General features: G+C 39.5%; 1 protein-coding gene across 3 annotated transcripts in view; it reads left to right on the top strand.

The window, feature by feature from the left end:
* LOC307144400 (uncharacterized protein) overlaps positions 1-26,284 on the top strand; it is a 47,903-nt gene that overhangs the window by 13,257 nt on the left and 8,362 nt on the right. For all 3 annotated transcript variants that reach the window (XM_079846750.1, XM_079846751.1, XM_079846749.1), the window contains exon 2: positions 25,803-25,934. In XM_079846750.1, the coding sequence (XP_079702876.1) occupies positions 25,812-25,934 (123 nt within the window). In that variant the 5' untranslated portion in view covers positions 25,803-25,811. The remainder of the gene's footprint in view (positions 1-25,802; positions 25,935-26,284) is intronic.

The following is a 26,284-nucleotide window of genomic DNA, read 5'->3' as shown; positions in this document are numbered from 1 at the left end:
CGTTTTTTGACTAACCTCCGCCCACAGGAATGCTCCCTCAACTCTACCGAAATTCGTGTATGTACTTGCGCACTTTTTATAACTTACTGTTTACTCAGCTCTTACACTGATTTTCTGAAGTAAAACTGACGCTTCATCTTTTGTGTGATGTAACGTTACAATAAACTTTATTAAACTCATCAGTATGTTTGATCATCATTCAGACAGCAGACTTGTAGGCTATTAATAAATAATGGATACATACAAGCAGATGACAAATACGTTATAACCGTAATTAAACTTCTAAACTATACCTGTTTCATCTCTATACAGCACTCTGACTCTGTAGGCATTATTGTCCGACTCGAAATGAACACCGTTACTGAGAGTTTCTGATATTATCATCATTCCATGAGATGAAATTGTCCTGAGAGACTGAGCGCGAGCTCATGAAGCTCCGCCCCCTGGGTCATCCAGCAGCAGCTTATTTGCATTTAAAGGGCACACACTAAAACAGCTCGTTTTTCTGAGCCCCAAAAAATGACAATTTAAACATGCTGTAAAAAATGATCTGTTGGGTATTTTGAGCTGAAACTTCACATACACACTCTGGGGACATCAGAGACTTATTTTACATCTTGTGAAAAGGGGCATAATACGGGACCTTTAAATGGCATTTTCTGGAAAGTTTTGTGCAAAGAAATGGAGAAATTGAGTCTTACATGACAATTATTGTAGTATCATGTAGTAATTATTGTAGTACATGGCATTGTTGTAGTATCAACAGGTATTAGGACATTTAGCATTTACATTACTGTTAATCAGCAGTGGTGGAATGTAACAAAGTACAAATAGCTTACTTCGTTACTTTACTGAAGTAGGCAACATTTTTCACGTAGTTGTATCTTTACCTATCATAAGGCCTCCTTTTAAATAGATACTAGTACTTATTAAATAGATAGTACTTATTCATTAGATACTAGTACTTATTCAATAGATACTTCATAGGCCTACTTTCATAGGCCTACTTTTGACTTTTACTTCGTTACATTTTGCAGCAATTATTATACTTTCTACTCCACTAAATTTCTACAATGTTTCGATACATTTTCTGATCAGTTTTTCCCCTACCAAAACAGGGATTGAAAAAAATCTCCTGTTTTCGGGTGCTGATGTGGTGGTGACGCATTCATGTAACATGTAGCCTAAGGGTGGCGCTGCCAATAAAGCACCTAAAAGCTGTCACTAAGAACCGGCAAAAGTAATGATTATGAATATGTAAAATATATCAAGGAGACATTTTAATTGTTGTGTGTCAGTGCCCTGCATAGATAAAGTTGACAATGCTGACTCGCGATCTTCGCAGTAGTGAACTCGCCAGAGAGAAATGCACATTTCATACGGATTACACAAGCAGCAGTCTGCTTTCTTTCGTTTTGAATGGTTCTGTGTAAAAGAAGACATTTCAAGCTTTCTATAGATATTTCTCAGGTCTGTCAGTCAAGTAGGCTCCCTTATACGCTGAGTTTCGGTTCATTTATGAGACGCGCTCAGTTCACGTGTTGGTGCCTCAGTGTCATGATTATCTATTGTCTGCTAGGCTATATTTACTTCTTAATTATTAAATCCTGGCAATTGGTTGATGAAACATTGATTAAAATTAAGATATCATTAATATAATACGAAATTCATTTTAACCCTCTGAGGTCGACAAACGCGCCGGCGCGTTTTGCCGGATTTTCTCCACATTGTAGCACTATAAACTTAAATTACTCAGTCATTTATAGTCATACAGAAAAAAGAAATATAAAAAAAGAATCTGTGATATTTCTCCTTTTGTATGTGTCCACTTACAATCAAACCAAAACATTGTGCTTTTGTAAAATAAAGAAAATAAACAGGGTGTGCGTTCTGCCTCTCCGTCGCGGTGAACTTTTTTTTCTTGAGCACGTCTATAAACTGAAACAAAACTCAGCGAATACTTGTCACACATTTATGAGCCATATACCTTTATAAACATTTAAGTGTGTACTTTTAAATGATCGGATTCAAAACGAAAACAAATATTCTCTGTTTAAGTAATTTGTATAAAACCAACAAGATGTCCAGCTTCTCAAACGCTTCCTAATTATTTTTAATTCGGCCACGCCCACACGCGCAAAAGAGATTCACATGCAAATCTCCACATGGAACGCGGACTCTCATTACCTCAACAACAAAACACTTCACTTCACTTTTCGTCGAGTTTGAAAGACGTGCCTGAGCTTACATTGGATTTAGGCTACCTCAGAAGAAGAAGAACGCGATTTGAAGACAAGAAAGATAAGGTAAGAAATTCTTACATATTAGTTTGTTATTGTTGCATAAATGTCACGTTGCAGTTGAACTGTTGCTAGATATATGGGGAATATTATAATATTTAGACCCGTGTTTACTGTTACTGTGTTTGTGGATATCTGCTCAAACGTAGATATGTATATGGTAACCATAATGTTTTATATTTGAGCGCGATCGCGTTTGAATGTATCATATTTTTGATAGCGATTGCGTTTGAATGTACTGTATCATATTTTGGATGAAAGCAAAACGCACCAAACGGCTTCATGTTTTTTAAATTATCTCATTTCATATCATCATAACGGATGGAAACATTTGAAGTAACATGATAATCAATATATTTGTCTCTAGCTTAGTTGTTGCTGAAATCTTTTGGAAGATTTATACTGCTATAGGTTATTTATTGTTATTATTATTTTATCCGGCACTGCGCATATACCTTGCCTACAAGGCACAACAAACCTGGTGTTCATTATATTATGTTGGAAACATTTGTGTGTGTGTGTGTGTGTGTGTGTGTGTGTGTGTATTCTGTGAATTTTAAAAAGGAATTTTAAAAAGCAATTTTAACCAGAAAAATCTAATATTTATTTCCAAAATCGTGCAGGCCTTTCTCTTGATATCAGTATGTTCACTTTTTTTTTTTTTTCAGGGCCCAGATGCCACTGAGGACTTCAACATTCACATGAGTCTCTGTACGTGAACACGGTAAAGTGAAAATCTTGGAAATGAAAGGTATGTACAATGTTTATAGGAATGGCACAAAGGTCTGTCTTTGAAGTGATTTTTTGGCATTTGTTGTGTATCTTTGGATTATGTTGTGTTGTAAATAAATCCAAACAATTTAAAAGCCATTCTTTTTTTAAATCTCCTCATTTACAGTATTGTGCAAGGTTGCTCAGAATGGCAGGGCCTGATAGCTCCTAATAGGGCCGTTAGGGGAGGTTCTTTGTCTTTCTCAGGTGAGAAAAGCTTACATATTAATGAGCTCCCGCATAAAGCTTTCTAACACAAAACACGTCGTAAAATTTTTAAATCAATATATTGTCTTATCTGAATGAGCAGTCAGGGTGATTTTCACATAGTTTTGGAGCAAATATTCTAGGCTACGTCATACAATTTTCAAAAGTCTTGTGAAGAAATAATCAGTATGGGTTTCATGGCCTTATTTCAGTGAGAATTTTTTTTGTATTTTCACAAACCACACATAAATGTCATTATCTCAAAACTACAAACTTTTACATACATGCTGCTGATATATTATTGTAGCAGAGTTTGTGCTGAATACAGTGTAATTAGACTTTAGCCATGAAAATGTCACAAGTAACAGAAATAACCAGAAATGTCAGAGCATGTCAGAACACCTCCAGGGCCCAGAAAACAGCTCAGACCTCAGAGGGTTAAAGAAAGGCTTGCTTTCTGTTTGAGCCTGAGGTCTCAGTGGAAGTTTTAAACAGTCTTTTAGTGCCGCTTTCAGAGCGGTCACGTCCGTAACATTGTTTTTTCCTCATAAATGTGAACATGAAAAATAAAATAAAATGAATATGTTATGTTATGTTCTGTGGAGAGCCACAGAACATAACATTTAGCCTACTTTTGGTTTGCGCAGTGCAATTCACAGAATTACAAAAAAAAAACATTTTGCCACCTAAAAGTTAAAGATTTTTTTGTGTCACGTCCACGGCATGTGTAGCCTATTTCCCTCATATATAAAAATATATGAATATAAAACGTAGTCTAAAATATAGACTGATATTTTTCTAATGTCTGAATTCTGAGAATTTATATTTCAAGTTTTTACTGCAAATGTCACGTCCATAACGCTGGAATTGACATCACTTGATTACACATTGTATTACCTTGTTATGATATAGTGACCCATACAATGTGCCAAACATATTTTCCTTACCTTGTCTTTCAAGGCCAGGGCACTTTTTGTACAACCAACGATGTGCTGAACTTGACAAAATTGACCTGCTGCTGCAGCGGAGGCCAGCAGCTCGTGAGTTTTTTTTTTTTTTTTTTTTTTTTCAAGGCATTAAGGTTAGAAGGTTCTGGAACTTTTGCGCGCTTCCACATCCTGCACAACTACGGATCTCCCAGGAACATTCATTATATGTTGCTGCGTACATTTATCCGTGTCGGAGTTCTGAGTAGTAGCCTACCTAGATGCGCATGGCATGCGCGAGCGGTGCGCGATCATGGTCGACTGACAACGAGATTAAGCAGCTGAACAAGACGGCCGTGTTCTGATTGTTCTCATCTAGCTCCGCCGAGACAAAATAACCATACCATTTCAAAAATCTTTCATTTATAATCAGAAATATGTTTTCAAAGGCATCACTTTCATCAAATTGTGTGTGACATAATTTCCAGTAGGCAACTGACTGCAAACAGGCACATCAGGGCACAAACGAGCAAGCTTATGTGCCGGGGCCGAGCCCCGGAGAGCCCCGGCCCAATTTAACCACTGCTAGTACCTATTAAATAAATACTTGTACCTATTAAATAGATAGTACTTATTCATTAGCTACTACTTATTCAATATGCTAGTACTTATTAATTAGATACTAGTACTTATTCATTAGATACTAGTAATAATTAATTAGCTACTAGTACTTATTCAATAGATACTAGTACCTATTTATTAGATACTAGTATTTCTTCCAAATGTTACTAGTACAATTTTTTATTTTACTAGTACGATTTTTAATTGAACTCTACTGTGGCCGTTCTGACTAGTCATAACATAAGATGAGTAAAAAAGCAGTTGTGACTAGTAAAATAAGAATAGTTACTAGTAACAATTACAAAAGATACTAGTGTCTAATAAATAAGTATTAGTATCTATTGAATAAGTACTAGTAACTAATTACTTAGTACTAGTATTTATTGAATACATACTAGTATCTAGTAATAGGTACTTGAATCTAAAAAATAAGTAGTACCTAATTAATAACTACTAGTATCTATATGTACTAGTCACAATTGGAATACATACTAGTCAGAACTGAATAGTTGATATCTGAATGACAGATCCCCATAGAAGTCAATGGCAAAAAAATTAATTTGTTACTAGTAACAAAATAATAGTTACTAGTCACTATTGGAATAAGTACTAGTATCTAATGAATAAGTACTAGTATCTAATAATAAGTACTAGTAACTAATGAATAAGTACTATTATCTAATAAATAAGTACTATTATCTTTAAAAAAGTACTAGTGCCTAAAGAATAAGCACTAGTATCTAAAGAATAGGTACTAGTACTTAATGGAATAGATACTAGTATCTAAAAAATAAGTACTAGTAGCATGAAAATAGAGACTAGTCAGTTTAAATGATTAAATGTTAAAACGGCCATAAAGTGTTTGTTTAAAGGGGGGGGTGAAATGCTATTTCATGCATACTGAGTTTTTTACACTGTTAAAGAGTTGGATTCCCATGCTAAACATGGACAAAGTTTCAAAAATTAAGTTGTACGTTTGAAGGAGTTTGTCACAAGTTTCGGAAAGTTTTTTTCGAGTATGGGCATGTGTGACGTCAGATGTGGCGGAATTTCCTTATATGCTCGGCCTAAGGGCACTTCTCACGGAAGGTCGCGGGTGCGCGCGCACTCGTAGACCAGAGCAAGAGAAGAGAGCGAAAGCAGTACCTCATCAAAGCGCTCTGCTCGGCTTTTGGGAAGTCACTGTCACCAAAGAAGTGGGTTTTTGGTTGCCAGGGCAAGACAACCCTGCACAGATTCCCAAAGAACCCAGCGTTAAGGGTCCAGTGGATGGAGTTTGTTTTTTATGAGCATCAACGGAGTTGTGCAAGACTGTTTGTTCCCTGCATTTCGACGATGATTGTTTTATAAACAAAGCCCAGATCGACGTATTTGCAGATCGTCTAATGCTTAAGGATCGAGCAGTCACAATGATAAAGGTTCGCGGTCGTGCGTTGGAACCGGGCGGTGAGTAAAACTCAGGGGGTCAGGGATTCATATTATTATGAAGTTTCCCGGGGCGCCGCCATTGGCTAGCAGACCATCACCTGCTGTTAGCATCCCATTGACTCCCATTCATTTTGGTGTCACTTTGACAGCGAATAACTTTACATCTGAGGCATTTAAAGACTCCATTTGTCCATTATTTACAAAATACAAAAATGTATAAAAGGCTCCATTACCTTGTATCTTACGTTATGGCCCCGTAGAAGCAGTTTTTGTAAAAATAGGCTAACGATTGCGTCATAACCACGCGACTCTCTGTTGCACAGTAGAGAATTACCGTATGGACAGGAGGAGAAGCTCGTGGGCAATCGGGGGGACGTGGAGGCCAAATGACAAAGTAATTAATCAGAATACTTAGCAAAAGTTGCTCCTGCTCCTCGCTCATGGACAGCCCCTACTCACGCTCTCTGTCTCTGCAAGTTTCGGAAGGGAATGATTCAGATTTCGCTTGGCACAGCTACTAGAAGACAGACGGGTTGCTCACGTCACATCTACGTCGTCAAGCTCAGTTTGAGTCTGCGCAGTACGCTCGACCATCAGGAAGTTAGTGCCTCTAATTGACTTCACTTGTCTCCGTTGAATTCAATGGGGTCGCTGTGTCCAGTTTATATACTGTCTATGGTAAAACTGCTTCAAATGCCTCTGTGTGTTGTTAGCTTGGCGCGTTAGCACAGCTTTAGCTTCGCCCACACGGCCCGCCTCCAGCCGCTCGTTTTTTTCCGGAAAGACTCGGTACAGCCTATCTTTCTTTTATAAATAAACCAGACAGTTTCTGGTCTCTTTGACTTCCATAGTAGGAAACAAATATACTATGGAAGTCAATGAGACCAGAAACTGTCTGGTTACTGATATTCTTCTAAATATCTTCCTTTCTATTCAGCAGAAGAAAGAAATTCATAAAGGATTGAAACAACATGAGGGTGAGTATATGATGACAGAATTTTCATTTTAAAGTGGAGTATCACTTTAAGTTGAATTAAACTTTAGAGTTGCTGTGTCATGTGGTGATGCCACTTCCTATTTAGTCACTTCCTTTTTGTCCTTACTGGTACGGCATTGAAACAGACATGGTGTGCTCTCAGTGTTAATCCACTTGCATCCACCTTAAAGCATCATAGAGGCAATGCCGTAAGTGTATTTATGTGATATTAGACATGTTAAAGATAATATATTAGTTGAGATTTTGTTGAAAAGATGATGTTTGATAAGATTGCTAAAAACAATGTTTACTATTGTGTACAAGCTCACAGCAATGCTAATAGCCTGTATAACTGCTGACACAGAGAGAATAGCATTGTATATTCATGTTTTAATGAATTACAATGTAATATTACTCAAGAAATGGACACTGAATATTGCTGTATTGCAGGGGTGCCCAATCCTGCTCCTGCCGATCGACAGTCCTGCACAGTTCATCTCTAACCATAATCACACCGGCCTTTAATTTTCAAGTGATCCTGAAGACCTTAATTGGTTGCTTCGGGTGTGTTTGATTAGGGTTGGAGATGAACTGTGCAGGACAGTCGATCGGCAGGAGCAGGATTGGGTTCCCCTGCTGTATTATTACATTTTTCTCTACTACATGTAAATGAGGCAAGGCAAGTTTATTTATATAGCACATTTCATACTCAATGGCAATTCAAAGTGCTTTAGAAATAATAATATTTAAAACAGTTTAGAAAAATAAAATGCAGTACAGTACAAACAGTCGGACAAACAGTGGCACAGTGCTCATTCAGTAATGCACAGCTAAACAGATGTGTTTTTAGTCTGGATTTGAAAGTAACTACAGTAGGAGCACATCTGATCTCCTCTGGAAGCTGGTTCCAGCATAATAGCTAAAAGCAGACTCCCCATGTTTAGAGTGAACCCTTGGTATTTTTAGCTGATATGATCCTAATGATCTGAGTGATCTGTTGGGTTTATATTCAGTGAGCATTTGTGCAATGTATTGAGGTCCTGGGCCACTGCATGATTTATATACCAGTAATAATACTTTAAAATCAATCCTAAATCTAACTGGGAGCCAGTGTAAAGACCTGAGGACTGGTGTGATATGTTCATATTTTCTGGTTCTGCTCAGAATCCTGGCGGCAGCGTTCTGTATGAGCTGCAACTGTCTTATGGTCTTTTTGGGAAGGCCAGTGAGGAGTCCGTTACAATAATCCACCCTGTGGTGATGAAAGCATGCACAAGTTTCTCTAAGTCTTGTCTGGAAACAAAGCATTTAATTCTTGCAATATTTTTCAGATGATAGTATGCTGATTTAGTTATTGCTTTGACATGACTACTGAAACTAAGGTCTGACTCTAGTGTCACACCAAGGTTCCTGACTTGATTTTTAGTTGTTTGACCCCTAGAGTGAAGGTATGCGTTTACCTTGAGAACTTCATCTTTGTTTCCAAACGCAATGACTTCAGTTTTGTCTTTGTTTAACTGAAGAAAGTTTTGGAACATCCAACTGTTGACTTCATCAATGCATTGGCACAAGGATGGGGCTGTAATCAATGGGGCTGTAATCTTTAGGCGATAGGGCTAAGTAGAGCTGTGTGTCGTCTGCATAGCTGTGGTAAGCAATTTGGTTCTTTCTCATTATTTGGCTCATTGGGAGCATATACAGGTTGAACAGGAGTAGCGCAAGAATTGAGCTTTGAGGGACTCCGCATGTCATGGATGTCCACTCAGACTTATGGTCTCCTATACTCACATAATAACCTCTCCCATCTAAGTATGACTTGAACCATTTTAGGACTATCCCAGAAAGCCCCACCCAGTTTTCCAGCCTGTCCAGAAGTATGTTGTGAACGATGAAGTATGCAGCACTGAGGTCAGCATAAGAATTTGTTCAGCTGATTGAAGACAACTTTTTCAATGATCTTGCCTATGAAAGGAAGATTTGAGATCGTTCTATAGTTGCTTAATATGGTCTTATCCAGATTGCTCTTTTTCAGGAGGGGCTTGACAACTGCAGTTTTCAGGGAGTTTGGAAAACTCCCAGAGAGAAGTGAGGCATTTACCACTTCTAGAAGATCTGCTTCTAAACTGTTTAACACACTTTTGAAAAAAGATGTGGGAAGTGTGTCAAGAGCGCAGGTTGATGTTTTAAGGTGCTGTACGGTTTCTTCCAAAATTTTGCCATCAATTTCTTTGAAATCAGACATAGTAACTACTTTCACAGGTGGTCTGATCTGTCTGACCCCAGCACAACTAAAGGATGTGCTGATCACCTTTCTGATATTATTGATTTTCTCAGAGAAGAAAGAAGCAAACTCACTGCTCTTGTTGTATGAGAGCATTTCACTGGGAATCTGGCTTGAGGGGTTTGTCAGTCTCTCTGCAGTAGCAAAAAGAGTGTGTGTGTGTGTTGTTTAAATTGCTGTTTATAATATTTGAGAAGAAAGTCTGTCTAGCTTTGCCTAGTTCCATATTGAAAGCATGAAGGCTGTCTTTGTAGATGTTATAATGGACTACAAGTTTTGTCTTGCGCCACATGCGCTCTGCTTTTCTGCATTGTCTTTTCATATTTTGCACTGCTTTTGAGTTTCACCAAGGTGCTTTTTGTCTGCCACTCTTCTTCCTGACTTTCACAGGAGCAATATCATCAATTACACTTTTAACTTTTAAGTTAAAATAATCAAGGAGAAAATCAACAGAGTCAGCAGATATGCTTGGTGTTAAGGATATAGCCTTCATAAATAGTACACTAGTGTTCTCATTTAAGCATCTCTTCTTGACAGACACAGATCAAGCTTAAATGGCAGGAGAGATCAATATATCAAAGAAAATAAAGAAATGAATAAGTTAATAACAATCTAAATCCTTAATAACAATCGATGAAATGTTTAGACCCTTACTGATAAGTAAATCTAGAGTGTGTCCACGATTGTGTGTGGGTCCATGTACATGCTGAGTCAGATCAAAAGTTTTTAAAACAGTTTTGATTTATTTTGCCATATTGGTTTCTGCATTATCTATGTGAATGTTAAAATCTCCAGCAATGGCAAAACAGTCAAACTCTGAGGTAATTGTTGATAACAGTTCTGTAAAGTCCTCAGCAAAGACTGGAGAGTATTTTGGAGGCCTGTAAATAATGACCAGTAAAATGCGTGGAGCACCTTTTAACACAATACCCAGATATTCGAAAGACGGGTAATTCCCAAATTATATTTGCTTACATTGATAGATATCTTTAAAAAGAGCAGCTAGACCTCCACCTCTCTTAACAGCTCTGTTTATTTTTAAGTGAGCAGATGTTTAAAAGTGCTACTTAACAGTCTTACTTTTTGTCCCCACAGCAATCTTAGTTTGACGTGTAATAGGCACCAGATTAGTTGGGTTTGCTGTACGGCTATTGAAGGCCTTAGACTTTTTATCTTGTAATAGAACAGCAATAGATAAAGATACAGGCACACTGGGTTCCCGCTTGTTCTGTAAACATTTGAGAAAGTTACTGTTATCATAGCGGGGACCCAACACATATCACTGAGAGCTGGTATCAGTTGTTTTTGGTTCACCTCGAGCAGATGGAGGAGGGTGTGGGCCCTGGCATTGTGGTAGAGGCCGAAGAGCTCTCACAGCTGGGCCCGCAGGCTTTGGTGGTTGCGGTGCCTGCCGTTTTTTGGTTGATATCTGGGGGCTTGCAGCAAAAGAGTGGGATAGTTTGGTTCCAGCATACACCATTTCTTCCATTTTCTGTGAGAAGCACAGAAGTGGAGTTGCTGGAGAGAGGGATAAAGTGTCTGGTGAGAGGGGCTGTTGTTCTGGTGTTATCGGAGGCTGTGATATGCTGTCCTGGCTTCCCTGGCTGTTTTCCAGGAAGTCGTCCTTGGGTGCTGAATCTTGGAGCAGTTCTAATATGTCTGTCTGTGGTGAGCTCTGTGGGCAGGGCTCAGCTGAGATTGTGTCCGTGAGCAGAGGTTGTTGTGGCTGAGTTAGGGCTGGATGATTAATCGAAAAGTAATCGAAACCGAAATTCAGAGCCTATAACCGACGTAATTTTACCAAGTCGGTTATTTCGTTTTTTTAATATTTCCGCCTACTGTGTGTGTACTTTCCCCTTAAAACATATTACCGCTTGTGTAGTCACTTGACTCCGCCCCGTCCCTGAACGCGCGTCTATTTCGCTTCAAACGCTCGCTTACGCGCGTCCTATTCACTTTGGACGCGCGAATGGATTCAAAATGTTTAAGCGTAGAACTAGACGCGAATTTGACACTCTATTCGCGTTTGGTGTGAACGCAGCATAATGAACAGGCTGCGATGTCAAGATTGCAATGCTCGAATGTGTGTGTCAGAGAGAGAGAGAGAGAGGCACGGGCGCGATCGAACAGTGGAAACATAAAAACATCATTCGTCATTATAACATCAACGTCAATTTGTTCATACAGGACATCATTAAAACTGCAAAGTGTTTAGCCTACTTATATTTGTGTAAAACATTGTGCTTTTGTCAAACTGTAACCTACAACTGTCACCCAACCAAAGTCACACACACACACTGTGTACATTTCTTTTTAATCAAATGATCAAAAAGCAAAAATGATCTCATCTTTTGGACATTCATCATATTGCATTGGTTTTCATTTCTTGTCCTAAAACAGAGCACTAATCTTTTTATTTTTAAGTTACACATTCTACATTGATTAAAAAATAAAATCAAATGTGTTTTTAATGGTAGTATTATTTTATACAGAAATAAATTATTTATAATTCAGATGAGAAGTTAAAGTTAATTTACATTTTAAGGAAACAAATATATTGATCTGAAATATAGCAAATTAATTTTAAATTCATTCAGGTTACCAAACATATCTCAAGGTCTTTTGAATAAAGGCTGGCAGTCTTTCATTATCAACTGTTGTTGTGGACTATATACTGGAGAAGTATTTGTTCTCCATTTGAGTGAGATGTTTTTATGTGGCTAATTGAGGAAAGTGCTTCCATATATTTTATTATTAGTAGTATTAGTTCAAGAATAAAATAAAGGTATCGGATTGATATCGGTATTGGCAAATAGCCAAAGTTGCGGCATTGGTATCGTATCGGAAGTGAAAAAGTGGTATCGGGACATCCCTAACTCTTTCATTAGAAAAAATAACCGTGAACGTATTTACAGTATAAGCCTTGCCAGTGACATAGGAATTAAAAAAAAAAAAAAAAGTTCAATAATCGTAATTGAGGTAACTTGTTTGATTAATTGCGATTATGATTTTAGCCAAAATCGTCCAGCCCTAGGCTGAGTGGTGTTATCATTGTCCTTGTGTGATATGTCAACCGCATGTACATTTTGCTGCTGCAGTGAAGTCCCGTGGTCATTCATACTGTGTCCAGGTGTGTGTGTGCCGATCAGATTAAGTGTATTGGCACACACTGCAGAAGGATGATTGAGGGAGAAGTAGATATTGTCCTTTAGCACCTGGTGGTGGCCATCCTGATGAAACAGTTGTCTCTGACTCCAGAAAAGATTTAAGTTGTCAATAAAGTTCACTCCTTTTATATTGCAGTTTTTTTGCAGCCATGTATTAAGCCCAAGCAACCGTGAAAACCTGTTTGTTCCTCTTGCTGGCAGTGGTCCACTGATGAATGTTTGAACTTTCAGTCTTAAGTATTTCAAAAAGTTCATTGAAATCCTTCTTAAGGAGTTCTGACTGCTCTTTATGAATATCATTCTTCCCCACATGAATGATGAGTTGATTTGCAGTCTTATGTTTCATCAGAATGTTCTGAAGTTCCCTGTTTATATCAGAAGTTGTTGCTTGTGGAAGTGTTACGATCTTTTTAAAGTCTAGGAGATGTTTCGCAACACTTATTTTATTATTACTGCTGATGACTGAATACAGTGGAAAAGACACATGACAGACTCAATTTAAAGAGACAAACTGGATTTTTATTGACACAAAGCCGAAGCCACTAGATCCAGTTCTCAATAATAATGAAGTGCGCTATGTACAATGTTAAAGATATAAATCGAACAACAAATAAAAGGGAAGAGAACCAAAAAGTGGCGCCAAAAGAAAGAACAGAATATAACAAAACAATCCTTATACTAAACCTAAACCTAACCAAAGAAAAAGGTAGAAAGAAAACCGAAATCTTCGGTGCATCCGGCACCTAAATAAACTAGCTACTAAAACAAAACATACACAGAGTGGCGCTCACTCCTAACCTAGTGTATCTAACAAATAAACAACACTACGGACATTATGTATACCGCGGCATACTGACCTGTCGTTCTCTTTCCCAAAGAGCCGTGTTACAGGACCCCATAACATTGAATTAGGACACACATCGAAACTGTTATCTCTAAGATTGAAACATAACAAGTACTAAAGGTACAAGCACAAAGCACACAATTCATTCCACTACAAAGAGCAAGACTTCACCATATAACTCATTCCACTACAAAGAGCAAGACTTCACTATATGGATCTCAATTCACATTTTAGATAACTCAAACCGCTACACGAGCTCGTGGTCGCTTCAGAGAGAGAGAGCATGAATGAGCACGCCATCCCTTTGAACCCAGCTGGACAACTCTGATTGGCTCCCGGACACCGCCCCAATGATGAGTGACGTCCCGCTAAGCCAGTCACAGCAGCCTGCGAGCCGAGAGCGAGCTAGAAACAGAGAGAGATAATGAGCACAAACAATCAACACGTGCGAAATATACTAGCGTGCACGGACCAGTGAAAACAAGACAAAACACACGTGGAACGTAACAGGAAGGCAGCACGTGGTTGTATCCCTGCTGCTAATGTTTATGATTATGGAGTCCCCCGCTGTCTGCTCGAACTTGAGCGCCAGTTAGCATCAGTGTTAGCTACTGGCTGATTCAGTCTGTGTTCGATCACATTCATCACGTTTGGGGATTCCTCATTTACATTCATTAGTACTTCAAATCTGTTCTCAAGATGTATAGGTGGTGGTAGGAGACCAGTGTTTGCAATCCTTGTCAGAGCTGTATCTGGGGTAGAGGATGCTACTGCGGCAATATGTGATGCTCGTGACAATCTGATGTCTCGAGTGCCTTTGGGTCTAGCTCCCTGTTTGTGCCATCGATTTGTAAGACGATCGGCTTGTTTCTCTACCTGTCGAGGAGCACTAGTTTCATGGGACTCACCGGCTATATGCTGAGGGTGTCCATGACGAAGCTCTGTTGTGTGTTCCGTCTGGTTTGGTGGTCCTGTAAGTAACTTTGTTTCAAGAACTGCAATCCTTTGTAAAAGTCTGTGGCAGTTAGTTCAGCAAGTAGATTCTTGAACCAGAAGAGGCCTTTTCTCTTATCCTTATGAGTGTAGGCAGTTGTGTTTTCCTTTCCCCAGAATGTAAGCTGGTCGGGTAAAAGAATTATGCGTTTTTGTAGTAATCCAAACTTTGTTGTTTGAGCACTGTGCTGATTTGCTGAAGTTAAAATTAGGTGATTAAAAGGAGATGAAATATAAAAATTTACAAGATAATATATAAAAGTGATAGAGCAAAGCGCAGAGCAGTAAGCAAGAGCGTCCGAACAGTAGCTGAGCAGGAAGTAGTTTTGGTGATGCGTGACAGTAAAGCATCAAACTTACTACGACTCTGTCTTCATTTGCATGGTTTAACTTGGTGTTTAGACAGAGTTTCAACACACTGCACGAGAACACTACACCCAAAGGTATGTGTGGTTTCTTAACCAATCACTCAAGGGAACAACAAACATGCAGCAGTCCGCTTAGTGTAAGAAAGCAAGTCAGTCTCTCCACCTATGTATATGGACTGCCCTCTGATTCTAGTTCAGACATGTCCATACAACAAAGTCAAATACATAAAGAAACCTCCAGGGGGCATTGTTGGGCTTTCGTACAACATTTACCAAAGTTATTGAATATTTTTCATCATAAAAATCATAAAAAATATACAAGGACTTTTTTCCAAAATAAGTGTTGTAGTACAACCAACAGGACAGCAGTTGAAGGGAATTTACAGGGAAGTTATTGTCAGGGAAAACAGAGGACCCAAGAGCAAATGCAGGTACAAACAAACAAAGTCTTTAATGTAAAGAGAACAAAGGCAGTCAGCTGCCAGGCGGGCGCAAAACTGGTTGATAGAAATATTCTTGACTTGGCTTAATGAAACGGAAACAGCAGGGACAGCAGGGCAATTTCTGACCAGACAAAACAAGACTTGACTGAAGTGAGTGCTGTCAGGGGGGCGGTGACCTGGCTGAAATTTCAAATGAAGCGACGAAAAAAATTGTCAAACCCCAAAAATCGTTGGAGCGCGACTCGAGACTCGGGTACTGGCCAATCCGTGACAGCTCGTACTTTAGCAGGGTTCATACTGATCCCTTCCGCTGACACGACCGAACCAAGGAACGTAACAGACTGGGCATGGAAGTTACATTTCTCCGCTTTAACGAAAAGGCGATTCTCTAAGAGACACTGAAGAACACGCCGAACATGCTGAATGTGCACCTGGAGAGAGGGTGAGAAAATTTGAATGTCATCTAGGTAAACGAAAATGAAAATATTAAGCATATCTCTCAAAACGTCACTTACAAGAGCCTGGAAGACAGCAGGAGCGTTGACGAACCCGAACGGTAAAACCCGATATTCAAAGTGCCCTAGAGGTTTGTTAAACACCATCTTCCACTCGTCTCCCTCCCTTATACGGACTAGATGATACGCGTTGCGGAGTACTCCTCAGGCACTCCAGACAAATCACCAGGTTCCTCCTGAAAAACAGAGACAGAGGAAATGGTAGGAACAGCAGACACTAAACATTTTACATGACAAGACAAATTCCAAGAGAGAATAGTCCCCTTGGACCAATTAATCTGAGGGTTATGCTGCACTAGCCAGGGATGTTCCAAAACAATCAGAGTAAAAGGAGATTGAAAAATTAACCCCCTGAGGTCGACAATCGCGCCGGCGCGATAGGCTCGCTTTTTTTCAGTTGAGTTCAAAAGAAATTAATTTTGCTCTGTTGACTTTGATATTGCAAGCAAGTTTCATACATCAATCGATTCTGTTAAATGTGTATTATTTTTGTGTATACTCACAATAAAAACAAAGTGTTGTGCTTTTTGCCAAATATAGAAAAATAAACGTGATGCGAGTTCTGCCTTCTCTCTGTCAGTTAAATCCATTCTGAAACGCGTCCGAAAATGAACTGTAACTTATTTTTTATATAATTATAACAAATAATTTTATAAAAAAAAAATTATATAAAAAACAAATATTCTCATCTTGTGAAATCTGTATTAAAAGAGAGCGATTCCAGTCGAGCTAATTAGAGCTCATTCAAAGGTAATGTGAACCCGCCCACGGAGAGCGCGTCCTATTCAAACGCAAATTACTGAGGCAATCCACGCAAACCTGTGAACGCCCACATATCAGCTCGAGAAAACACAAGCGCTGTGAGAAATAATAATAATGGAAAATCTACCTCAGAGTGCGGGTATTGCAGGAGAGGATCCGAATAACGTTACTGTAGTAAGTTTTTTTTCCTTCTCAAGTTAATCGCGTTTCTGTGAATGAATGAACGGCAGCCGCAGAGATGCGCGCTGTTTATCACAGCTCGCAAAAAGACTGTTTAAATTTAAATTGCGTCTCTGTGTGAATGAATGATGATGTTTTAGCAAACTGTATTGCTATACTGAGTTGAGTAAAAATCGACAGAAATATGTTGAAATAAAATCTAGGCTATTTGTATAAGCAACGTATTAAACTGAAAATTAACATTTATATGTCCTAATATTTAATAAAAACAACGTTACAGTCAGGCGTTTCTGTTTGTGAATGAATGTTTCGGTTTTAGCACCTATGTTACAGACATATGAAAGACAACATTTCGTTGATTAGTTTTGGATAGATTATACATTTTTACTGTAAAATATCTGCCACCTCAAATAAGCTTTTGTTTGCCAATATTTGCTCATGTTAAATATAGTATGTTTTGTCAAAAATAAAGTAATCAAATAATCAATCAAATCCTTAACTTTGAAATATGTATGATAAAATGTATACTTTAGTTTTTACAAAGAAAGATTACACTTGAATTGTTGTTGAAATTGTAACCTTTTTAATAAAAAAATATATTTACAAGGTAGATGTAAACAAACTATTAAAAGGTAAATATAAGCCTTTTCTTTAAATAATTTTTATTGTGTTTTATTAGTGACAAATTTGGGGAGAGGATAAATATTCCAAAACTGAAAATACAGTATGAGAATTAACTGCACAATTACTAGACATGTTTTCCTTGGATATTATAGGCCAAATTGCAAGCACAATATGTGGAAAAATAAAAAAGAATTGAGATGCTTCCAACTGTTGCTCTTGCATTCTTTCTTGTGACACACCTGAATGAATGGCTCATTAAGTATGCGGGCCCCATTGCCTCCAGGTGCGAACCACTAAATATTCATGATCGTTGACGCCCACTCCGCATATTGCCTTTCCAAACAGAAAGTGCTTCGCAAAATTCAAATCAATGTATTGTGTTATGTGAATGTTTAGGCAGGGTGATTTTCACATCATTTTGAAGAAAAAACACTAGTCTTATTGGCACATATTTAGTATGTGTTTTGTGGCCTTATTTCAGAAACTTTAGTTTTTAGTTTTTTTCAATAACCACGCATAAACATTATTCTCTCAAAAATGCAGACATGTACATTCTTGTTGCTCACATATGATGGTAGCCCTGTTTGTGCTATATAGTGTGTAATTTTTTTTTGCCATTAATATGTTTATAAGCAACTGAAAAAAGCACAAATGTCAGGGCATGTCAGAACATCTCAAAGACCCCAAAAACACCTTAGACCCCAGAGGGTTAAAGAAATAGTCTCTTGATGGTTGCCAGAGACAGTGAGACTCACCGGGATGGTGGTTCCCTAGAGAGGACATCAAGGGCAAAGACTGTGGTGGGATCCTTTAAATCAACTAGGGGAATGCCCTGTTCGAGAGCCCATGACTCATCAATGAAACTTCCCCTCTGCTCTTGAATCGATTAGGGCCATAAAGGAGGCCGTAGAGGACATAGTGCGAGTCCTCGGTGAAGGGACTAGAGCAGTAGTGCTCGCCAGTCAGCAATCTATTGGCGAGCTCTGACTTTAAGCCGACAGGTCGAGACAAAGTGACTCATGGAGCCTCAGTAGAGGCAGAGTTGACATTCAGCAGCAGAAATGCGGATACCCCCCAGCTGCATGGATTCCAGACCACTTTGGAATTTTTGCTGATCGGTTTGCTGATCGGTCATCATGCCCCGAACGTGGCGTCGCAGTTCAAAGCGTCTATCGAGGTGAATGGTCAACTCGATCAGTTGATCCAGATGGGTTGGAGGTTCGTGGGAGAAAATCTCATCCTTGATATCCGCATTCAGCCCTTCGTGGAAACGTGCGACTAAAGTCAGTTTGTTCCAGCCGCATGTAGTAGCTAGAGTGCGTAATTCAGTAGAGAAGTCAGCAACAGTCCGCTTCCCCTGGCGCAGTGCAGTGAGAAGGTGTGAAGCTTTGCGACCATAGAGGGAATGGTCGAACACCCTGATCATCTCCTCCTTAAACAGTACATATTGGTTGCACCAGTCTGCCTGCGAATCCCAGATGGACATTCCCCAGGCGGGCGGAGAACTGGTTGACAGAAATATTCTTGACTTGGCTTAATGAAACGGAAACAGCAGGGACCCCTGGGCTGGATAGCAGCGGTCAGCGAGGGAACACAGTTCTAGACCAGTAGTTGCCGGACGGCAGGCTGAAGAGTAGTCGATGGCCACGAGCAGCGGGATAGCTGGGCAAAACACAATGTCAGCAGACACGTAGACGAGATAGGACAGGACAGAACAAGGCAGGTATCCAGTATAGGTATGGCTGAGTAGAAAATAACTATAGATCATACAGGAACGAGCCATCAATAGCAACAATAATCTGGCACTGAAACAGGGAGAAAGGTAGCTAGAAGTAGCAGGCAAAATCAGGAGGGAAGAGAAAACAGGTGTGGAGAAGATCAGCGTGAGCGCTGATTGCGATGAGGATCAGCTGAGAGAGCAAAGTGTGTGTGTGTGTGTGTGTGTGTGTGTGTGTGTGTGTGTGTGAGAGAGAGAAAGTGTGAGAGAGAGAAAGAGAAAAAGGAGAAAGATCAATCCTGGTTCATGACAATTATTGAATATTTTTCATAATAAAAATTTTACAAAAATACTTTTTTCCAAAATAAGTGTTGTATTATAACCAACAGGACAGCAGTGATGTGTAAACTGAATTTGGTGACACTGAAGTTATTTTAAACTTTGCAGACGGTCCCTTCGGACCTGTCTCTCGGCTGCTCATACAGTCTCACACAGATCACTGTATGTTGTGGATCACTGCGAAGGAAAGCTTGAGGAAAATTAGGCTGGAGCTGCTTGTCTACAACGTTTAACTCACGAGTTATTAATCTGGGAAGTTCGAATCTGTGAATTTATTGTCAGCTTTACTCAACTGAATAGTCCGGTGGCGTAGTGAAAATACCGTTACCGAGGTGATAAAAGCACCAAATTTTGCATGGTGTTTCCTTAGGGTCTATAGTGTAATTTTGGCCTAGGAGCCCTCGGAAATAAATGTTGTAACATGTCATATTAGAAGTATATCATTATCAATGAAATATGCTTAAAAACACAGAGATTTTCAAGTTCCTGCACAAGATAAAGTATTCAAATGAATCCCAAAGTTAACATTTTGATATGTTTATTTATGTTTATGAACTTTTACATTACTAAAGCTTCAATACATGTTAAAGTATTAGCAATATGGTCTTTATTGGCCCTGTAATTGATAATTATGAGTCGTTACAGTTGCATTTGCAAAGAGGTGAGCAGTCTAGACTTGCTTTACCACATTTGCAGGTGGAACAATCCCCCTTACAGCAACATTTGATAAGTTCTCTGGAGGCTGTGGGAACTTCTGGAAGTATCATCCAAACTGGTTCCCAAGACCCTGATTCCTTGGTCCATCCATAGTCCCTTGGAGAAGGAATACCTTGCTGTGAGAGTCTGCTGGTCGCCCAGATTCCAGTCTGGTAAACTGCCCGTCTGATGTGCTGCAGTAGAGTATCTTGGGTGGGTGGCAGTTTCTCCATTGTCCTACTCCCATGGCAGAAGAGTTCTTTCCTCTTCTGGACAATGGAGCTTGAAGGACTGGACTTGTCATACAAGATGACAGTCAGCCTCTCAAGCTTTTGGAACTGCCATGAAGCAGCATCTAATTTTTGGAATGGATTTCTGGCAAGGGAAGCAAATACTTTATCATAGGCTTGCCAGGCCTGCCAAACTGACTTCTTACCCTTCCCAGTGAAAGTAGATGTTATATCACACCCTGGATAGGCATGGAACATCAACAGTGCTTGAAACTTGTCCTTACCAAGACTTTTACATATGCTATTGATATGGTAAAATCTCTACTTTTTGCCCATGCTAAAAGCCACCCAGATGTCAGTCAAAGATTGAATCACAAGTAAATCATGGAATAGACCTTCAAGAATCACAATGACATCAGTGTCCACAGTACGCACATGGACAGTTTTTGCTCCTTGCTCCAGGGCATGCTGTATATGAACCACAGTCCAGGTGTCTGCCTCTTCATGATTGCAACTGCTCATGGTGCTGCTGGAACCAAAGGAAGATACAGCTTGCCCTGATGTGAGATATAGCCTGTGTCTTCTAAGATGAACTCTATTTTAGCTACAGATTCATCTGCACAGTTATGGCTGTCAAGAGTGACTAGATCTTTAAAATCATCCAAGAAAGGGTTGCTCATTCTTTTAATAGTTTCAGACAGGTTGGCCACATGTCTTTGAAATGTCTTCTGTGTGGAAAGACACTGTTCATGATGCTGGAAGTTCTTAGGATTATCTATGTCATTTTCAGGAAAAAATTCCTCTTCAAATTCTTTCAGCAATCTTCCCAACTCTGGTCCAGAGATCATCCATCGTCTGAAAGCATTTGGGTTTTCTGTGAGACCAACTGCACCACCGCAACCTTTCACAGTCGTATTCTCTTGTTTCAACATGAGCTTGGTCGAAAGGTATTGCAGAGAACTTGTTGTATGTCTTTGAGAGAACCCAGTGTGAATGCTCTTCAAACTCATCCTTGATGGTGCTGGGCAAAGACTTCATGTCCCTGATGTGGACAGACACCCATCTTGCATAGTGTGTATGGTCCAAGGCAAAAAATAGAGGGATGAGTTCTTCTAAAATTTCTACATATAGAAGGAAGTTCTTCTCTCTGTGAGCTCTGACAAAAATGAGAATGAGGGTTTCATATCTTAGTATTAGATCCCAGTACATGAAAGTTGGACTCTTCTTCAGCATATCATTTCTCCTAATGATAAATGTATCTTCATCTTTGGGTCCAGCAATAAGCCTAAAAGCTTTCTGCTGTAGATTGTGAAGTGAGAGTAGAGTGACTTGGTCTCCATGACTCGCACCATGCCTGGTGCGAGTTAGGTGTGCTGCTTTCATAAATGAGTCAGCCTTTCCAGAAGATGATACTTCTGCTTCAGTGAGTGCTGTCGTCCAACCAGAGCACTCTAAGAGGTCGCCAAGTGTATTCCAAGTGTATTCCTTAGTTGGACATTAAGCATAAAAGAACGAACGAATTCTGACCTGCAACACATCTACAATAGGCAACCAAAATAACTGAAAGTACATCTAGCAATGTACTGTCACACACAAATAGGATTTAATGTGATGTGATGAAGCCTAACACAAAACTAATGACCAAACTATGAACTCAGTAGATAGCTATATGAATGACCTAGCCTGGGAAAACCCAGACAACTTCCGGCAAATTTAGATTTGCTCTGCCAGTAGTCTGGCAAAGAGCTCATTCAAGCCCATTTCCATGGCCTCGAAATCGTGGCACCAATCAGAAACGTTGAGGCGGGCTTTACAAGATGACGATCGCTCTGATTGATTTTAAGTCTAGCTGTTACGATCTGCTCCGAGACTCAAAGGGGAGATCCAAATGCAGCTTTATTAAGAGGCAATCCAGACACGTAATACAATAAACAGACAATGGGTCAAAACACAGGTAGGCAGTCCAAACAAACAAAACAAAACAAAACAAGACAGGCAGGGGTCAGAGGCAAGAGAATAGTCCACAGAACAGGCAAGAAATCCAAAAACCAAGAAACAGGAAACCAGGGAAAACGCTCAGAGATGCAGTGTGACACAAACAAAACTTTGCAGTGAGTGAAGGGGTGAACCAGGCTTATATGGGGTGAACTAAACAAGATAATGAGATACAGATGAATGTGATAATGAGTGTTGATGGGTCTGGGCAGTGAGTTCTGAGAAATGTAGTTTGTGAGTGAACGTGAGAGTCTGGTGTGGAGTGCCCTCTGGTGGCTCTCAAGGGCACTCCAGCTGGTGACCGTTACACTAGCCTATCCAATTGCGCTCAGAGGCATTTGAGCTACGTCCGTTCCGTTGGTGAAGCGCACCAACTTTTAAATGCATTATTATATTCAAATTGCAAACACATGAGGACAGTCTCCATGAAAGACCCACTGGCAGATGAACGTGCTACTACATTTCTCTCTGAAACGGTAGGAAATTAAATTTAATTTAATAGAGGATTTTAACTGTGACAAGATGATTGACAGGGCAGTTTAAGTGACAGGGTGCACGCGACAGATCCGTCCGATAAAGATGACGAAGTAGTATGTCCCAAAGCTTGCCTACTTTTTTGCTACACATTCAAAAGTAAATACATTTTCTTCACAAAAAGAGTACATACTTTTATGGCGTAGTGTAACTTTGGGACACCGCATATGGCTTTACACGATGCCGATCGCTCTGATTGGTTTTAGGAGTTTTAGGTCTATCCAATTGCCCCAGAGGCATTGAGCGACGTCCGTTGGTGACGCCCCTTTGGAAATGAGTTATTAAAGGAGTTTGCCAGACCATTACTCAGTTACTACTGAGAATGGTCTGATTTTAACCAGGCTATGAATGACCTAGTTGAACTGAAAAATAAAAGAGAAAACCAAGATCTCTTAAAGGTCCCATTTTTCGTGTGTTTTTGAAGCTTTGATTGTGTTTACAGTGTGCAATATAACATGTGTTCATGTTTCGCGTGTAAAAAAACAGTATTTTTCACACAATTTACTTATCTGTATACCGCTGTTTTCACTGTCCTAAGAACGGGCTGATGACTTCCTTGTTCTATGAAGTCCCTCCTTCAGAAATACGTAACGAGTTCTGATTGTGCCAGCGGTTCCTGTGTTGTGATTCGACAGCAGCTTAGCGCACGTTGCCCGGAAAGGTCACGCCTCTTACCATAACGTGGAGATGCATGCGCTCAGTGTTATTGTAAACATGTCTTAAAGGGGGGGGGTGAAATGCTCATTTTCACTCAATCTCCTGTTAATCTTGAGTACCTATAGAGTAGTATTGCATCCTTCATATCTCCAAAAAGTCTTTAGTTTTATTATATTTATAAAAGAAAGATAGGCTGTACCGAGTCTTTCTGGAAAAAAACGAGTGGCTGGAGGTGGGCCGTGTGGGCGAAGCTAAAGCTGTGCTAACGCGCCGAGCTAACAACACAGAGACATTTGAAGCAGTTTTACTCACCGCCCGGTTCCAACCATGGCCGCAAACCTTTATCATTGCGACTGCTCGATCCTTAAGCATTAGACGATCTGCAAATCCGTCGATCTGGGCTTTGTTTATAAAACAATCATCGTCGAAATGCAGGGAACAAACAGTCTTACACAACTCTGTTTATGCTCAGGAAAAACAAACTCCATCCACTGGTCCCTTAGCGCTGGGTTCTTTGGGAATCTGTGCAGGGTTGTCTTGCCCTGGCAACCAAAAACACACTTCTTTGGTGACATTGACTTCCCAAAAGCCGGGCAGGGCGCTTTGATGGCGAACTGCTTTCGCTCTCTTGCTCTGGTCGACGAGTGCGCGCGCGCCCGCGATCTTACCGAAGAAGTGCCCTTAGGACCCGTATAAGGAAATTCCGCTACATCTGACGTCACACAGACCCATACTCGAAAAAAACTTTCCGAAACTTGTGACAAACCGGAAGGACAATTTTTGGCACAGAAATACTCCTTCAAACGTACAATTTAATTTTTGAAACTTTGTCCATGTTTAGCATGGGAATCCAACTCTTTAACAGTGTAAAAAACTCAGTATGCATGAAATAGCATTTCACCCCCCCTTTAAATATTACCCTATCAATTTGAGCCGGAATCAGACCCGGAGAACATCTTCCTCTTCTCGGAGAAGAACATCTTCCTCTTCTCCGTGGGAGCGCAACAAGACCACGGCCCCTTTTTTTGTGTATTCCTGTGGGCGGAGGATAGTCAAAAAACTGTTCTAGTGACGTCATTAAAGAAGGAAGTAGAGGGATGTAGTCCAAACCGGCCGTTCGATGTAGGCGACTTCTGTTAAATAAAATATCTCGCTTGGCATTGAACTTTGAGCTTTATAATTTTACAGATATTATTTATACTCTAATAACAACATCACACACTAACTAAAGTTTGAAACATGGGATCACGAAGAACGGGACCTTTAACATTTAAGCATTTTTGCTGCCTTTTTTAATAATTCCGCCTATATTATACAGGGCTTTTTGAGGGGTTTTTTATGTATAAGGTGTCTTGGCACTCTGTTTTACACTTATAATTTGGAAGATCTACTGGCCTGAGCACAAATTAACGAAAGGAAGCTTATTCAGTGATCTTAAAAGGCCATTACCCTGAAAGTTTTACTTGAGAGGAAAAAAAACAAAAAACGTTTTTCATGAATATTGTTTTTTAAGTGATTTGACACTAAATTTCAATATTTCAGCTGGGCTCCTAGGCTGAAATCATTTAGGAGGTCCTAAAGAAGCTTCATGTAAAATTTGGTGCTTTTATCACCTCGGTAACGGTATTATTTAATATGTGCACTACCCAACTGGACTAGAAGTAGTTATGTACAAGTTACAGTTTGAAAGTTGTGTCGAAAGGAGACAAATAATTGAGTTTGTGCATTCCAGTTAAACTGGAGAGATCTTCATCTGTGCTGAAACTGTCTGTATTTCTCCACTTCATCTAAGAGGATTGATTATAATTATTATCATTGATTATAGAAAATTCAATAAAGGTTGCTAATCTTTGAACTATGAGTGTGACTGATGCTCGATTAACTCTGCTGTGATAAAATCCAGATTTATATTTTAAAATCCTCTCACTATACTCTGTAAAGCAGCATTTCTCAATACTGCTGTTATAATGTAATATGATGATCTGATGTTTGTGATTCCTAATAATCCATGTGACTTGAGTGCCATATTCATGTGGCTTAAGTTTATCGGAAATATATCAGTTTTTTTTAGGATCAGACTGACATTTAAATATTATTTCCTGAAACCCTAAACATGTTTTTTTTTTTTTTTAAAGATAGAAGACAAGACTCGCTTTAAAGACACATCATTACATGCTTGATGGATATTAAAGGTTTGATGTTTGTTCTATGAAAACACTGTTTTTCAGTTTTGTGTCATGGACATCATCAATATGACGTGTGGAGAGATTGAGAGCGCTGTGGGGTTTGTGTACGTGATTCTGCCAGTTATACTGAATCACACACGCAATGGAGACTGTGAACAGAGCTGGTTTATAGAGGTGACCATATACACACACACTCACACACTCTCTCACACACACACACACACACACACACACACACACACACACACACACACACACACACACACACTCACCCACACATTATTTGATTGTCTTTCATATGTATTGTATTTCATGTCACACACACACACTCTCACACACACACACACTTACACTCACACACACACTTACACTCACACACACACACACACACACACATTATTTGATTGTCTTTCATATGTATTGTATTGTATTTCATATGTCACACACACACACGCACACACTCTCTCACACACACTCACACTCACACACACTCACACTCACACACACACACACACACAAACACA

Source organism: Squalius cephalus, assembly GCF_949319135.1.
Source record: "Squalius cephalus genome assembly, chromosome: 1".
Lineage (NCBI taxonomy): Eukaryota > Metazoa > Chordata > Actinopteri > Cypriniformes > Leuciscidae > Squalius > Squalius cephalus.
This window is presented reverse-complemented; position numbering and strand designations above follow the sequence as displayed.